The sequence below is a fragment of the Perognathus longimembris genome, chromosome 1 (genome assembly GCF_023159225.1).
Source record: "Perognathus longimembris pacificus isolate PPM17 chromosome 1, ASM2315922v1, whole genome shotgun sequence".
In the NCBI taxonomy this organism is placed as follows: Eukaryota; Metazoa; Chordata; class Mammalia; order Rodentia; family Heteromyidae; genus Perognathus; species Perognathus longimembris.
This window is the reverse complement of record NC_063161.1, coordinates 7946253-7963292: the sequence shown is the minus strand read 5'-3', so window position 1 is coordinate 7963292 and position 17040 is coordinate 7946253. Positions and strand designations below refer to the sequence as shown.

Genomic DNA, 17040 nt, shown 5'->3' with positions numbered 1-17040 from the left:
GCCAGCCCGGGCAGGGCCCAGCGGGCTGGAGCGTGAACGGGTGAGGAGAGCCAGGGCTGCGAGCGGCGTGTGCAAAGGTCCTGGAACACAAACCCTCGGGGACAGCGCCGGGCCCTGCGTGCCAGCCCCGGGGTGACACCACAATAAAGACAGAAACCCTCGCCCTGGATACGGCCAAGGGGGCGCACCGAAACGGAGGCCACCCCACCCCTTGCTGGCTGTCCCTGGCAAATCGCTCCTTGTGAGGCGATGCCCCCCCCCCCCAACTGGGGCGCCCACAGGAAGAGGAACCAGATAAACCCTGGTCTTGAGACTCCTGATCTGTCACCTCCCTGTAGTGGCTCAGCACCGGGGACGGGTGCCGGCCCTCTGAGCTCGCGAAATAAGGTGGGGGGGGGGGGGGGGACCTGGGCCGGTGGCTCACGCCTGTAATCCCAGCTACTCAGGAGGCCGAGACCTGAGAATTGTGGTTCCAAGCCAACCCCAGGCAGGAAAAGCCCGTAAGATTCCCGTCTCCAACTAACCATCCAAAAGCCGGAAGTGGAGCTGTGGCTCAAGTGGTAGAACTCCAGTCTTGGACACACACACGCGCACACACGCGCACACACGCACGAGTCACACTCACAGCTGAGGTTCAGATTTGCCTGAGCTTCCTGGCAGCTGGAAGGAAAAGGGAAACAGAACAAGTTCCTCGGTTCTCCTTAGAGGAAAAGGAGAAGTAAGCCGGGGGCTTACGGGCGTGAGCCACCAGCAGCGGCTACGCACTCCCTTCTCGGAACCACCGGGGACGTGCGCGCGGTGGGTGCGTCAGGGTGCGGCGTGGCGACCACAGCCCCGTTTACTGTGGGGTCGATTCCCGTGCGCGCCCCATCCCCCCATGAACAGGAGAGGCACCGGGTCCCAGTCGCCAGTGACCCTCAGCCCCAGCCTCCGCCTGAGCGTACCCACACAGGAGCCCGCACACGAGCCTCCTGGGTCTCTCCAGTGAAAGGACAGCACGGCCCGTGCTGTGTATGGGTGAGCTCCTGCTGCGTAACAAAACGCCCCACACTTCCCATCTCAGACAACAAAGCCCAGAGGGCCTGCAGGCTCCGGATGCAGAACCATTGCCCCGAGCCCCATAAACACAGCGGCCCAGTCCCGTGGCAGTCACGTCTGTAGCTGGGTTTTGCGTCTCCCACTCTGCCCTCCCCTCTCCCCTTGTGTCATTCATTCATTCATTCATTCATTCCACACTCAAGTGCTTTCTCTCCTCACTTTTTTTCCATATGACACTGGGGCATGAAGGTGCCCTCGGCCCCCAGACCCACCCCCCCCCCGCGATCGTGGGGATACACATGAATAAATAGTTTTCTAGACATTTCTTTTACCTGCTCCCCTTTCCCTAAGGCATGCGAATCAACCTGGTGGCACAAGCGATACACTTAGGGACGTCAGACCAAGATGAAAATTAAAGCCCAAAGGGCCAAAGGGCCTCCTGGGCGGCTGCCACGGGCCCGGACATCGCACACGCATCCCTGTGGCGAGGATTCTCCCTCTCCTTCCCTAGACAAGAAAACTGAAGCTCACGGCGGAGGTGCAGATAAGAGAACCCGCCAAGTTCCCACTGTCCAGAGCGGCACAGCTGAGTCCGGTACCACCCCCCCCCCAAACCCGTATGCAAATGAACTTCTGATGTGATGGTGAGTTTCCCGGCAGCCTGGGGGCGAAGGGAAAGTAGAAATGTTATCCAGTTACTCGCTAGACAGGAAACAGCCAGATGTCTCTTTGGGGAAGCGCTTTACCACGCTGAACCCACTTTGTCTGTTTTTCGAGGGTGGGGGGTGGATTGCTGAAAGCCTTGGGTGGGGGGGGGGGTTGGCTAGAAGGCACGGGGCACCCCAGGACCCAGCCCCCACCCCCCCCACTTAGCTGCCTGTGAGGATCTCTGCCCACTTCAGGAAGTGAGGCTGCGTCGCGGGGCGGCGGGGGGGTGTTGTCTGCAGATGGGGTGCCGGGCCTGGCTTCCTCCCCCCGCCTGGGCGGGGCCGGGACCCGGGGCCGGGGCCTGTAGCAGCAGCAGCAGCCGCAGCCGCCGGTCAGCAGAGGAGGACGCCGGCGGCCGTTCCCAAGGGCTTCAGGATGGACCTGGGCCCCCCAGGTGAGCCAGCGCCCCGCCTCCCAGCCTCCCGCACCTCGCAGGCACAGATGTGGGGGGGGGCCACTGGGGCCCAGGGGACAGGGCAGAGGTCACCCCAGGCCGGAGGGACAAGGCGGGGACAGACACCTGCTGGAGGCAGAGAAGCCCCTGGGGCTTCTGGGAAGGAAAGTTCCAGGCAGACCAGGCCCTGGGAAAGGCACTCCTGAGGATGGTGACTGGGTAGGTCTGGGTTGGCCCTCCAGGGCAGGGGTGACTTTGGGGGGAGTTGGGGGGAACCCTGCCTGGAGCGGAGGACGGCCCAGTGCTGGTGAGGGGACCTGATGGGGCCCCTCCAGGTCCCCAGGGCCCCGAGTGTGGGGACGCAGTGTGGCTCGTGTTTCCGGGGGTGCCAAGAGAGGGGCCAGAAAAGGGGCCGAGGCCTAGGACTTCGTGCCAGGATCTTCCCCTGGGCAGACACCCCAAGGCTGCCAGAGCCCCCCAGGTCCCCACGCCCCCAGAACCTCCGCCCCGCCCCTAAGCACCCCCCCCCAGCAGCCCCTCAGGCCGTCTGTCTACAGGAGGGACGGAGAAGGTCCAAGGGAAGTGGAGGCAGGAGGTTCCAGCCATGGGGCTGGGCCGGCCCTCAGGGAGGGCAGCTGGAGGAGGGTGCCCCCCCACACACACACGCAGGAGGCGCTGAGCCCCCCCGCCCCCCAACAGGAGGCGCTGGGCTGGAGTCCTGAGGTGCACGGGGCAATCACAGTCCCCCCGGGGTCAAACAAGAAAACAAGGCCAAGAAAAGGCCCAGCAGAGGGACAGACAGACAGGTGGACAGCAGACGGGCCTGGGCCTGCACCCCGGGAGCTGCCGTGTGGGGTGCATGGGAGGGGGGAGGGGAGGGGGGAGGCTGGGGGAGGGGATTCGCTCCCGGGTCTCAGGTCCTGGCTAAGGGGGCTCGGCAGGCAGCAGGTCAGGCCGCCCCAAGGACATCAGGGGGAAAATGGGGTGACCAGGCCGGGGAGAGGAAGCCACAGGCGGTGCCCTGCAGGCCCCACGGGGGCCGAACCCCCCCCTCCCACCCGCCTCAGCCCAGGGCACCCCCTCCCAGCGGGAGAGGGGAAGTGAGGCCGGCTGACATAGAGGCAGGGCTGTGAGCACCAAAACTACGCTGGAAAGGGGAAGTGGAGATCCAAGGGGAGGCGGCCGGTGGGCATGGGGCAGGGCGGGGGTCAGGCGGGGGCTGGGCAGGGGCCGGGCAGGGGGGCACAGAGCTCCCCATCTGGCCTTGGCCTGGGGAAGGGGGAGGGGGAGGGTGAAGCAGCTGTGCTGTGGTCAAGATGGTTAGAACCTTGTGATGTTTGTGGGTGGGTGTGCGCCGGTCCTGTGTGTGTGTGTGTGTGTGTGTGTGTGTACGCGCACGCGCGTGCCAGTCCCAGGGCTTGAGCTCAACGCTTGGGCGCTGTCCCTGAGGTCCTTCGGCACTCTGCCGCGTGAGCCCCGGCTCCGCTCCCCGCTCCGGTTTTCTGAGTGGTTTGGGGGAGGTAAGAGTCTCACAGATCTTCCTGCCCAGGCTGGCTCTGAACCACCATCCCACCGGCTCCCGGCTGACGTAGGCCTCTCCCAGCCGGGCATGGCGGCACACGCCTGCAATCCCACCTACTCGGGAGACTGAGATCTGGGGATCGTGGTGTGCAGCAAGCTGGGGCAAGAAAGTCATTGAGACTCTCACCTCCAAATAACCAGCAAAAAGCCAGAAGTGGAGCGATGGATCAAGTGGCAGAGCACCAGCCTTGAGCAAAAAAAAAAAAAGCTAAGGGACTGCTGTCCTGAGTTCAAGACCTAGTGCACACGCACGCACACACACGCACACACACACACACACACACACACACACACGGGGGAATACGTCATCTCCCAGGATGATCCTGAGTTCAAAGCCAGCCTTAGCAGAACGTAGCAAGCTCCTACTCGAACAGAAAATTAAAACCACCGGGCCGGTGGCTCAGTGACAAGTGCACGCCGGGCAGAGCAGGGAGGGCGTCTCCCACACTGCCCCTGGCCCACAGGAGGAGGGAGGAGCCACAGCTCCTACTTGGAACTTACCGGTAGCTGGGTGTGGTGGTGCACGCTTGTAATCCCAGCTGCTCAAGGGATGGAGTTCTAGGAGGACTGAGATCCTTCAAGACCAGACCCAGCAAACAGTTAGTGAGACCCCCATCTCAGTCCACAAGCCGGGCATGGCGGCAGGTGCCTGCCATCCCAGCTACGCGTGGCAGGTTGCGGTGGGAAGGCTGCCGCACAGCCGGCTCCAGGCTGAAGCCGGAGTTAAGACCCTGATCCACGAGCCACGTCCAGGGTCAGGCATGAAGGCTGCAGCCCGCCCCTGGCTCCTCGCTCAGCCCGCGGGCTGGGGACAGGAAACTGTCAAGTGTGTGTTCCCGCCCCCAATCCAGTCTCACCTTTGCAAAGCAAGCACAGACTCCCTTGCAGCTATGGGCGGTCACGTGACCGTCCTCTGGCCAATCAGGGCCTCAGGATGGTTAGTGAGCCTCCCAGGGGAGGTAGCTTAGGTCCCAGAGAGCCAGGAGGCCCAGTTGGGGCCGGGGGGGGGGGGGAGGGGTGGGAAGCGGAGCTCCTGAGGAAGAACCTGGGGACATGAGGTTTAATTAGGTAACGGATCGAAGAGAACACCAGGCAGGAGGGAGAATTTATCCCCAAACTGCTGCCCTCCCACCCCGTGGTGGAAGGGCGGGGGGCTGCCAGGCCCCGGTGAATCTAGGGAAGGCGTGGCGCTGGGGGCCCCTCCCCCGTGGGAGGCGTGGCCTTAGAGAAGGGGCGGTGACTGCCTCCAGGTGCGCCAGTCACCTAGGCAACGCAGGTACTGGGCCGAGACTCCAACAGAGGGAAGCGTCCGCACAGGCCTGGGGGGGGGCGGGGGATGACCTTACAGTGTCCTCTTCCCAGAGCCCGAGCTGAGCAGCGGGGAGATGGAGGAGCTGCAGCGGATCCGGTGGCACCGCCGGCAGCTGCTGGAGGACATCCAGGTGTGTGTGCGCACGCTCCCATGAGCGGACCTGGCCGGGGGTCGCACAGCCCTGCCAGCTCAGGGCCGCGGGGGGGGGGGAGGGGAGGGAGAGACCCTGGGGAACAGCATGTGAGTCTGAACTCCCAGGCCAGGCCCCAGAGGGGGCTAGGAGCCAGAGAGCCCCCTCTCCCACTCTACCCACCTCCTCCACCAGGCCTGCCCCCCCCCAGCATCCAGTCAGGATAACATCATATGCCCAAGTCTCTCAGCTGCTCCATTACTTAAGCATGCCAGCCCGAGGGGGGGGGCTTCGCCTGCCCTTCCTCAGCCTGCGGCTCCACTATGGCCCCCCCTTCTCCCCCCTTCTTCCTCTATTGCCACACGCATCCCCCCCCCCTTTGCTAAGCCAGTGTATGGCCTGCTCTTTCTGTACCGTCCCTCCGATGAAGACCTCAGGACAGTGAGCCCAGAGGTCCTCGGGGAACGCCGAGTGAACCCCCATTTCTGCCAGGGGGGAGCCGCGCAGTCAGGAGCCGCCTGGGGTTCTGGCTGGGCTCCGGGGCCCCAAAGCTGGGGTACCCAGAGCAGCCCCCCCCAGAGAGCCGGGCCTTGGGGAGCCCTTGGGGGGGCGGCTGCTGCCCTGTGGGGTGCTGGGCCTACTGCTCCTCCTCTGTCAGCCCCCAGGAGGCAGGGGTGGGGATGGAGTGGGGGTTCCCCCGGACCCCTCCCGCCCTGCCGGCCTTGACCGCCCCCCCTCCCGGTCCCCACAGACACTGAAGGAGGAGATCGCAGATGTGTTCACCCAGATCGACTGCTTCGAGAACGCCCAGGAGAGGTGAGGCCGTCTGAGTGGCCCCTCTCCTAGGAGACAGCCCCCCCAGAGCCCTGGCCAGGGTCCGCCCCGAGGAGAGGGGGAGGGCAGGCCCACCCCTTCCGCGAGGAGACCCCCTCCCTCCTCGGTGGTGGTGGTGGGGGGGGTCCTCCCACTCTCTGGGCCTCAGTTTCCTCATTTGTGCAAGGAGGAGGTTCCTGCACAACCCCCCCGCCCCGGGTCCCAGGGAACCCCAGCCCGGCTCCGCGTCCTACCTAGATCTGCAGCGTTCCCTCGCCTGCATGCACGCCTGTGCACCCCCATACGCACCAGCGGGCCTCGGCCTCCCACGCACCCCGGCTCCGGCTGCAGCAGCGACTGCCTGGCTCCGGCGTTCTCCGCTCACCCCCTGCCCCCTCTTAAGAATGAGGAAACTGAGGCCCGGCAGGTGACGGGCGGGACTCAGCCGGAGTGGCTGGCACCCGGCGTGGCCCCCAGGACTCAGCGGCCCGGGGGCCGCTGCCGGCTCCTCCCCGCTCCTCTCCTCTCCCCGGCTCTGGTCAGACCCTGGGCTTGTCCCACCCTGCAGGGGCCCCCCGAGGGCATGCCAGCTCCCCCAGGAGGGGCCGAGGGTGGGGTCTCTGCCTACAGATGCGTCTCTGCCCACAGCCGCGTGGCCCAGAAGGAGAAGGAGCTGTGCGTCGGGCGCAAGAAGTTCAACATGGACCCCGCCAAGGTGAGGGGTGCGGGCTGGCATGGGGGGGGGGGTGGTGGCTGGGCTGGAGCTGGGGGGCAGGGTGCCCGCTGGGGGCTCCCCTCCACAGCCCTCGGTTAGATCGGGGGCTCGGTCCCCAGAAATGTCCTATGCCAGGCGCTGCCTCCCCCTAGGCTCTTGGGGGACTCCACCCCAGACACCGCCGCCCCCACCCCCCCCCCCCCGAAGGGACAGGGCCTACAGGAAGCCAGGCCAAGGCCCTCCCCAGCCCGGAGGCCCCGCCCCTCCCGCCCCGCCTCCAGGCCCGGTGGTGCAGGGACAGCTTGCCCCCTCCCCCCACTATAGGCCGGGTGATGCAGGGACAGCTCACACACACACACACACACACACACACTCACACACACACGCCCCACCCCCACCCCAGGGCATCCAGTATCTCATCGAGCACCAGCTGCTGAGCCCTGCGGTCCAGGACATCGCGCGCTTCCTGTACAAGGGTGAAGGCCTCAACAAGGCGTCCATCGGCACCTACCTGGGGGAGAGGTGAGGGCCTTTGGGGAGCGGAAGGGAGGGTGTTGGGCCGGCCAGCACGCCCCAACTTCATTCATTCAGCACTAATGGTGTGAGGGGCTACCACGCTCCGGGCCCACGGCTTGTCCTGGAGGCTCGCTGTAAGGGGAAAGGCCGATCCCAGTGGACAACGATGGCTCCCCGTGAGGCCAAGCGGAAGGGCCTAGCTGAGGACCGGGGCCGGAGGCTGTGACTCTAGCTAGCGTGGACAGGAACGCTGTCACAGAGAAGCGACAGGGACTTGCAGGTGATGGCGAGGCAGGGGGCGGGGGGGGAAGCAGTGCACACATCTTGGGGGAAAGCGTTCTTAGAGGTGAGAACAGCAAGTGCAAAGGCCCTGGGGTAGAGGCAGGCTCAAGAAAGAGCAAGTGATGGGACTGAAGACTGAGGAGCAGAGAGGGAGGAGGGGGAGGGAGGGAAGGAGGGTAGGAGGGAGGAGGATGAGATAGATGGAGGAGTGTTCTGAGAGCTGAAGGGTGGGGTTGGACCTCGGAGGCCAGGGTAGAGCTGGGCCCACAGCCCTTCTCCTCCGAGGCTACCCGGATGGGGGGAGGGGGCCTGCCCCAGGAGGTGGGTGCCAGCCAGTCCCCCCCTCCCGCCCCTCCCCAGGGACCCTGTGAACCTGCAGGTCCTGCAGGCCTTTGTGGACTGCCATGAGTTTGCCAACCTCAACCTGGTGCAGGCCCTCAGGTGAGCAGATGAGGCAGGTGAGGTGGGGGCCGGGCTTTGAGTGGGGGGGGTCCAGCGGCGGGGTGTTCTGTGTAATCGTAATCGTGGTGGGCATCATCCTGTCTTACTTCCCCCACTCCAGCGCTTGCCTTAGTTCCTTGTCCCTGTCTGATCCGGGCACTGCAGTTGCCCCTTGCACTGGGCGTGTGGTAAAGAGCAGAAACTGAAGCCACACTGCCCCGTTCGAATACCAGCTCTGCCACCGCCCCCCCCCCCGTGTGACCTCTCTGTGCCTCCCGTCCCTCATCTGGGAAATGACGCTCTAACATGCACTGCTGCTTAGCAGGTCTTGCTGCTGCTACTGCCAAGGCCTGGAAAACCAGCCCCTCGACCCCAAAGGGGCATCTGACCTAGGCTTTGAAGGGTGAGAAGGAGTCTGCAAGGCAGGCAAGAAAGAACCCACCCCCGTCTGGGCATGAAGACTGCTCTCAAACTCCCATGCTCCGTAAAGGGGGCTTAGATGCGGATTCTCGCGGCGCGCACCTGTCATCCTAGCTACTCAGGAGGCTGAGATCTGAGGATCACGGTTCAAAGCCATCGTGTTTCAGCCCAGGCAAAAAAGTTCTTGAGACTCTTACCTCCAATTATCCACCCCAAAGCGGAGCTGTGGCTCAAGTGGTAGAGCGTCTTGAGTGAAAAAGCTGCAGAGAGAGAGAGAGAGAGAGAGAGAGAGAGAGAGAGAGAAGGGAGGAAAGCAGGAAGGCAGGAAGGCAGGAAGGCAGGAAGGAAAGAAGGCCCATGAGACTCTGTGTCCCAGGAGCAGGGCTGGAGGGGTGGCTCGTGTTCTCCCACGGCAGGGAAACAGGAGGAGCAGCTGCTGTGGGGTCTCACCCAGCCCCCTCCCTGCCCTCCCCCTCCCCAGACAGTTCCTGTGGAGCTTCCGGCTGCCCGGGGAGGCCCAGAAGATCGACCGCATGATGGAGGCCTTCGCGGCTCGCTACTGCCTATGCAACCCGGGTGTCTTTCGGTCCACAGGTGAGCAGGGAACCTGAGGTTCCCGAGCCCTTGCAGATGCCCCGTGCAGATCTGCCACCCCAGCACAGCCGGGGAAGGGAGAGGCGGGCGGCCCGGGGAGGGGCGGGGAGGGCGGGGGTGGGGATGGGGACCGAGGGTAACGAACGGGGCCCCCCCCGAACCCCGAATCCCGGGAACCCACGCCAGGCACCGCCCGTGACCAGCCCCGCCCCGCCTGCAGACACCTGCTACGTGCTGTCCTTCTCCGTCATCATGCTCAACACCAGCCTGCACAACCCCAACGTGCGGGACAGGCCGCCCTTTGAGCGCTTCGCGTCCATGAACCGCGGCATCAACGAGGGCAGCGACCTGCCCGAGGAGCAGCTGCGGGTGAGAGGGCGTGGCCGCCCGGAGTGGGTGTGGCCACGACGGGGCGTGGTCTCCAGGGGAGGGCGTGGCCACCAGGGAGCCTATGGCCACCCGGGATGGGCGTGGCCAGAAGGGCACGGCCGCTTAGGGGGCGTGGCCAACACAGAGGGGGCGTGGTCATCCCGGCATCGAGGGGCGTGGCCTCCCAGTGGCTGGACAGGCATCCAGAGAGGAGACCCGGCTGGGGCACGGCCCTTAGATGGACATGGGCGTCATCCAATCGGTTGGCTCTGAAGTGGCTTAGCCCAGAGCCATGGGGATCTACGGATAGACCATCGTGAGGACCCCCGATTTGGGACCTATGGGGACTGGACTGGGCTGGGCAGTCCTCATTCTAAAATGGGTGCCTCCGTCTGGACATGCCCCACCACCCCCCCCCCAAGCCCATGCGCCGCACCTTATGCTCACGATCTTCCATGCTGAGTGTGTGGACACCGGTCCTGCCCTGACAAGAGTTCAAGGTCAGAGAGGAACGGGACTTGCAGTGAGTTACAAGCCTGCATTGCAGGGGCCGCCCGGCAGGGCTGTGGCACACAGAACCACCCTAGTGGTCTAGGATGGGGAGGGCAGCCCTATCCTGGAGGAGGGGACTTCCGATCTGTGCCTGGATGGTTGCTGAATTGGAGTGCTTTCAGAAGAGAAGCTGGGAAAGAACATTCCAGAAGGAGGAAGCAGCCAGACCCCAGCGCTGGCCTGGCTGGGGAGGACTGGAGGGCTGGGCTCTGAGTAGGGCGGGCTGAGTCAGGCAACTGGGCCAGTCTGGGTCCCGGGCTTTGAATGCCAGCCACGAGAGCAGGAGCCCGTTGTAAACGCAGGGCCCAGGAGGGCCTGGCTGAGCATTGTGAGCCCGCAGTTCAGTTCAGGGACTGTGGGCGCCCTAGAACGTGACAGCCTCGCTGCCCCCCTGGGTCAGAGCCAGCAGGGAGGACAGTGGGGGCATCGCGCACTGTAGTCACTCAGGGAGGAGTGCCTGCCCCACACCGGCCCCCAGAGGAGACCCACTGTCCTGGAAGTCACAACACAAAGCCTGAGAGCAGCCCACACCTAGGGCGTGGGTCACCCCTCGGCCCCCCTTGGCCGGCTCTGTGAGCTTGGAAAAGACTCTCTGGGGACAAGCCACCTGTTCCCAGGGGAATAGTGAGGCTGGCAGGTACTAAGTTAATACCCTCTGGTACTGGAGCCACCAGGCACCCCCTCCTCACTTTCCACCCTGCCCTGTCACCAGCTCCCTCCCTCTTTCTTATTAATAACCATGAACTTGGTTTCTGCAAAGCCGGAGCTTTCTTCTATTATGTCGACTTAGCTTCCTGCCACCAGCTAGCCACCTGGGTGCCCAGGCTGGTATCTGGGAGAGGGAGGTAGCAGGCCTGACCCTTGATTCCCAGCTTGATAGTGTAGAAAAAGAGAAAGCATTGGACAAAATACTTGGGGGCACTTGGAGTGGCTAATGAATCCCAAAGCTTTGGGAGCCATTGAAGAGCCCCTAGACCTGGTAGGTGCCAGCGGAGACTTCTGCAGTAGCTCCGTGAATTTGGGGTCTTCTCCTCCTCTGGTCTTCCAGCCTTCCCATTTGGAAATGAAGCAGGTTGGGACATTCACACGCTGTCCTCTGGTAGAAGGGAGTTCTTAGCCAGGCGCCTGTGGCTCACACCTGCAATCCCAGCTACTCAGGAGGCTGAGGTCTGAGGTTGTGGTTCAAAGCCTGGGGAGGAAAGTCCATGAGATGCTTCTCTCCAGTGAACCAGCAGAAAATCTGGAAATGGGGCTGGGGATATAGCCTAGTGGCAAGAGTGCCTGCCTCGGATACATGAGGCCCTAGGTTCGATTCCCCAGCACCACATATACAGTAAACGGCCAGAAGCGGCGCTGTGGCTCAAGTGGCAGAGTGCTAGCCTTGAGCGGGAAGAAGCCAGGGACAGTGCTCAGGCCCTGAGTCCAAGCCCCAGGACTGGCCAAAAAAAAGAAAATCTGGAAATGGACACGTGGCTCAGGTGGTAGAACATCAACCTTGAGAGAAAAAGCCAAGCAAGAGGAGGGAGGCCCTGAGTTCAGGCCCCAGGACTGGCACAGCACACAAAAATATAATAGGAGGAGGAGGAGGAGGAGGAGGAGGAGGAGGAGGAGGAGGAGGAGGAGGAGGAGGAGGAGGAAGTAGAGGAAGAGGAGAAGGAAGAAGAGGAAGAGGAGAAGAGTTCTTCATGACTCCCACTGGGACTTTGCCAAAGAGGCCCTGTCATGATTTTCAGTAACCCTGTGAACACAACTAAATATGCACAGAGACAAAACCTAGAGAGAGGTCACCCAAGGGCACAGGAGTCTGGGTGTGCTGGGAGGAAAGGTTTTCAAAGCTCCTTGTGGGGACCCCAGACAGAACTTGTCTTACCCAGGCCCCCCCAGTGAGGCTGCTCAGAGCGGCCAAGAGGCTCAGGATACAAGGGTGGTGGCTCGGTCCCACCTCTGCCCTTGGCTGCGTGACCTTGGGAGCCAGCCTCAGTTTCCTCATTTGCACAACAGGCTGACAACAACCAAGAAAGGAGGGTGGACAGTCAGGGCACCTAGCACTCTACCCACTGATGATACAGGTGGAGAAACTGAGGCCCGGGCAAGGGAGGAGTCTCCCAGACCCCAACAGACTATATACTAGACACAGACACTGGGCGTAGGAGAGCCGCGTGCCTTGTGCGGCTCCCGGTTCAAGCCCAGGCATACCAGAGCCCTTCCCAGTGCGTAAACAGACAGATAGACAGACAGGGCTGAGGACAGAGGGCATGGCTTCTCGCTGACAGTTGTTTCCTGGCCCAGAGATCCTCCACTCCTGTCACCCAAATAAATCATGGCTCGATTTTCTTTCAGAAAGTTGGCTTCAGGCTTGGCTGGGTGACACCAGCACCCCGTCTCTCAGCAGCCCTCTCTTTCGTGCACGTGGCTCTTTCCCTGGGCACAGTTTTTGATCCTTCAGTCATCACGATGCTATTATCACTCAGTCCTGTCTTTCCTGACCCCCAAGGTGATTGGCAGATAGACAGACAGACTCAGAGAAGAGACAGGTGTACCGTGGTGGGGGGTGGGGGGGCGCCCAGCTCTTCTCCTGCCTTCCGTGAGCAGGTGGGGCCAGGTCAGGACCGGGTGCGGATGCTAAGTGCGGCCACGGGGGGGGGCGCTGTGTCTGCGTGGCGCCGGCGCCGCGGCCCAGCCGGGTTTGCAGGGGACGCTGGTGTTTAGAGGCGCAGGAAGCGTGGGTGGCTACGAGCTGAGCGCCCCGGCTGCGCTGACCGCGGGGGCCCAGCTTCCGGGGACCACGGCCCCATCCACACCCGCGCGGGCCCTGGGACCTCCCAAACGCTTGGCTCCGCCGACCGCCCTCCTGCCCTGGGCCCCTTTTGTCCACCAGCCAGGCCACCTGGGAATTCCCAGGGCGAGGCTCGGGGGGCGCAGGGCGGCTCCCCGAGAAGCACCCGGCTCCCATGCCTCCTCTCCTGCATACCACAGTCAGGCTGAGCCCAGGAATGGGGAGTCTGAAGTGGGGGGGGGCACCTCCCCCCACACACACCTCCCACGCACACACCAGCCCTGGGGGGGGGGGGGGCTCTCAGACAGAAAGGCCGTAAACAACCAGCAAGCCATGCTCCTCAAGCTGGCGCAACTGAACAGAAATGGGGCGATCACTCCTTTAAAACATCCAGAACACCACTAGGTGCCAGAGGCTGAGATCTGAGGATCGTGGTTCGAATCCAGCCTGGGAAGGAAAGTGCATGAGACTCTTATCTCCAGTTAATCACCAACAAAAGCCCGAAGTGGCTCTGGGGCTCAAGGGGTAGAGCACTACCCTTGAGCACAAGCAGCTCAGGGACAGAGCCCAGGCCCTGAGTTCAAGCCCCAGGACTGGCACAGGAAAGAAAGAAGTCATCTCCAGGGAATGCTCGGCCACACCAAACAGTCCACAGAGAAGAAATGGCTCGGTGGCCGCCCATGTCCTGTCTGGATCTATCGTGCAGGGGAGCTAGGAAGAGAGGCACAGCCCGCAGATGCCAGGACCCCAGCGCCCCCCCCGCCCGCCTTACCCTGGCAGCCCCTCACCTCCCCCCCCCACCCAGACTTCCCCCTCGCTGGGCATGCGCGCCTCAAGAGAGCCGACTCCCACGGCCTCTGCCCTGCGCTAGCACAGGGGGGACAGGGGAGGGGCTGTGGGTGGGGCCGGGCCGGGGGACCAGAGACCTAGACGGGCTATCAGGAGAGGCGGGCCTGCCTGAGGCCAGAGAGGCCAGGAGGCCCAGGCTCAGCCCGGCCCATCCCGCCTGTTGCCAGAACCTCTTCGACAGCATCAAGAGAGAGCCCTTCTCCATCCCCGAGGACGACGGCAGCGACCTCACCCACACCTTCTTCAACCCTGACCGCGAGGGCTGGCTGCTCAAGCTGGGTGAGAGTCTGACCTGTGCACGTGGTCACACACACACACACACACATACACACACACACACACCACAGGCAGGCACATGGACACAGGCACAGGCCTGTGGCCTTGAGAGTTGAGATGTTATAGCTTCCAGCAAAGAAGCCATCCTCCCATCCATCCTTCATCTACCCTACCATCCATCCATCCATCCATCATCCTCCATCCACCCATCCATCCATCCACCCATCCACCCATCCATCCATCCACCCATCCACCCATCCACCCATCCACCCATCCATCCATCCACCCATCCACCCATCCATCCATCCATCCTCCATCCACCCATCCACCCATCCATCCTCCATCCACCCAACCATCCACCCAACCATCCATCCATCCTCCATCCACCCAACCATCCACCCAACCATCCATCCATCCTCCATCCACCCATCTATCCATCTACTCACCCATCCACCCATCCATCCATCCATCCATCCATCCTCCATCCACCCATCCATCCTCCATCCACCCAACCATCCATCCATCCATCCAACCATCCATCCATCCATCCATCCTCCATCCACCCAACCATCCACCCAACCATCCATCCATCCTCCATCCACCCATCTATCCATCTACTCACCCATCCACCCATCCATCCATCCATCCTCCATCCACCCATCCATCCTCCATTCACCCAACCATCCATCCATCCATCCAACCATCCATCCATCCATCCATCCTCCATCCACCCATCCATCCACGCACTCACCCATCCATCCATCCATCCACCCATCCATCCTCCATCCACCCAACCATCCATCCATCCATCCTCCATCCACCCAACCATCCATCTATCCATCCATCCACTCACCCATCCATCCATCCACCCATTGATACATCCACCCATCCATCCATCCTTCATCCACCCACCCATCTATCAGTCCATTCACCCATCCACCCATCCATCCATCCACTCACCCATCCATCCATGCACTCACCCATCCATCCTCCATCCACCCAACCATCCATCCATCCACACATCCATCCATCTCAAACATGCCACTTATGGGGGAGATGATGTTGCCTTTCCGTGCCTCAGTTTCCTCATGTGGGAAGGGAGGTTAGTCACCAAGGGTCCCCTTATCATCGGTGGTTATGGTGGTTAATACAGAAGCACGTTTCGAATACTCCAGAAGCGGGCATGGCAAATCAAAGCCACAAAGCTTTCCACAGCGCTGGGCAGGGAGCCGGCTAAGGGCAGAGCCAGGGTGGCAGTGCCAGGAGGAGCAGGGAATGGTGGATATTCTGCCCAAGCCCAGATCACGAGGAGCCTGAGGGGGGTCAGATAGCGCAGTTCAGGGCCCACTGTTTTGGGACCGAGAAGGGATGGATGTGGGTGGCAAGGGGTTAAATCTTTGGGGGTCCAGGGGAGTTCCATGGGGGTCGCTGGACCTGGAGGCTGACCTGCCGTGTTGCTGGCCCCTTGCAGGAGGCCGAGTGAAGACGTGGAAGCGACGCTGGTTCATCCTGACCGACAACTGCCTCTACTACTTCGAGTTCACCACGGTGGGCAGAGCCCCGCCCCCATCCCACCGGCCCCGCCCACCTCCCATGATGCAGGAGGCACCAAGGGGAGGAGAGGCTGGGCCCTGCCGCAGCTCTCTGCCCATGCTCGTCCTTCCGTGCTAGACAGAATCGTGGTGGCCGTGTCACTCTTCCTGGGGTCTTGGGGGAGCCCCCAGGATCACCCCATGCGTGCCCTCAGCCTCCAGACCCCTCTTGGTGACCCCGACCTTCCTTCCTGTCCCTGCAGGACAAGGAGCCGCGGGGCATCATACCGCTGGAGAACCTCTCGGTGCAGAAAGTGGAGGACCCCAAGAAGCCAGTGCGTGGGGGCGGGCCCAGCCGGAGGGAGGGGGCGGGCAGGCTCCTATGGGCTCCTCAAGAGGGGAGCGACCCTCCGCGTGATCCTCGGGGGACCGGGGACCCTGGACAGATGAAATGTCACCAAAAGGGCCATAGCCCATTTGTCCCTAGATGTTGGCACCCAGGATAAGTCTCTGCTGTTTTCTGAGTCTCAGTTTCCCTCGTGTGTCATGTGGGGGTTTGGGGGAGCTGGGTGCATAGAAGCTCAGTGGACTGTTGAGGACGGGGTGCCCTGTGTGTGTGGCGGGGGGGGTCACCAGCGGCACATGGACGTGTTGCTCCCCCACCTCTGACCCCCTGGACGGTGGTGCAGCCTGAGCCCCCCCCCCCCCCGCAGTTCTGTCTGGAACTCTACAACCCCGGCTGCCGCGGCCAGAAAATCAAGGCGTGTAAGACGGACGGGGACGGCAAGGTGGTGGAGGGCAAGCACGCGTCCTACCGCATCTCTGCCGCCAGCGCCCACGAGCGTGACCAGTGGATCGAGGCCATTCGGTACGGGCCGGGGGCCGGGGACGCCTTCCGGAGGCTTCTCTGAGGTCCTCTCTGGGGCCCCTGACTCCACGCCAATTCCTTCTGCTCACTTGAGGGGGGAGGGGGGGCTGTGAGCCCGGCACCGCGCCGGGCCTGGGGATCTGGAAGACGCCAGCCTTGGGGTTCTGGGCCTGACTCGATTCAAGGGGGACATGCAGATGGGGGGGGACCTGGTGACCAGAGGGCTGCAGCTGAGGAGGGTGCAGGGCCTTTCCCCTCAGGCTGCAGCCTCACTCCCATCCGAGACGGAGACAGGCCCAGGGAGGGCCGGGCCTTGCCCCGGAACACACAGCAGGCTCCACTGGGCGCTCCCAAGGGGCTCCGGTGCAGAATTCCCAGGCCCGGAACCCCTGGAGCCCAGGCCCCGCCCTCTCTGATTCAGTCCATGAATGCAGAACCAGAGAAGACTGAGATGGGGTTCCCCCTGACTCAGTCCTAGCCAGGGACACCTCCCCACCCCCCCCCCAGGGCGGTCACCACAGCCCTGAAAGCCGTCTCCTGCCTCCTCCAGCGCCAGCATCACCCGCGTTCCCTTCTACCACCTGCTCTCTGCCCGCAAGAAGAAGATCGCCAGCCAGCAGTGACCTTCCCGGAGGGGACCTTGGGCCTCCGGGGGTGCCGCCCCCCCCCAGGGCCTCCTCTCCTGCCCACCACCGTAGACCTCCCAGGCCCATCGCTGGAGCTGGCTCGGGGAAGGCAGGAAGAAAGGGCAGGAGCCTGGAGAGCACTGAAGACAGAGCAAGGCCCCGGGCAGCATCGGAGCGGCCCTGGTGCCTGGACCGTGGCGGAGAGGAGCGAGGAGGCCCGCAGAGGCCGGGCCGGCCCCAAGCCCAAC

General features: G+C 63.2%; 1 protein-coding gene across 1 annotated transcript; it reads left to right on the top strand.

Annotated features, from left to right (window-relative positions):
* Positions 1-2087: 2087 nt before the first annotated feature.
* Cyth4 (cytohesin 4) lies at positions 2088-16836 on the top strand. Its single transcript, XM_048349381.1, has 13 exons — positions 2088-2140; positions 5084-5163; positions 5915-5979; positions 6625-6691; positions 7095-7213; positions 7850-7930; positions 8832-8944; positions 9165-9313; positions 13658-13769; positions 15238-15314; positions 15562-15633; positions 16012-16166; positions 16717-16836. Exons 1-13 carry the CDS (start codon positions 2122-2124, stop codon positions 16787-16789), a joined length of 1182 nt encoding a protein of 393 aa, XP_048205338.1. The 5' UTR covers positions 2088-2121; the 3' UTR covers positions 16790-16836.
* The last annotated feature ends 204 nt before the right edge of the window (positions 16837-17040 follow it).

Coding starts and splice junctions, on each gene's coding strand:
- Cyth4 (XM_048349381.1), top strand. Junction 6,692..7,094: donor TCAACATGGACCCCGCCAAG/GTGAGGGGTGCG, acceptor CCCCCACCCCAG/GGCATCCAGTATCTCATCGA. Junction 9,314..13,657: donor TGCCCGAGGAGCAGCTGCGG/GTGAGAGGGCGT, acceptor GCCTGTTGCCAG/AACCTCTTCGACAGCATCAA.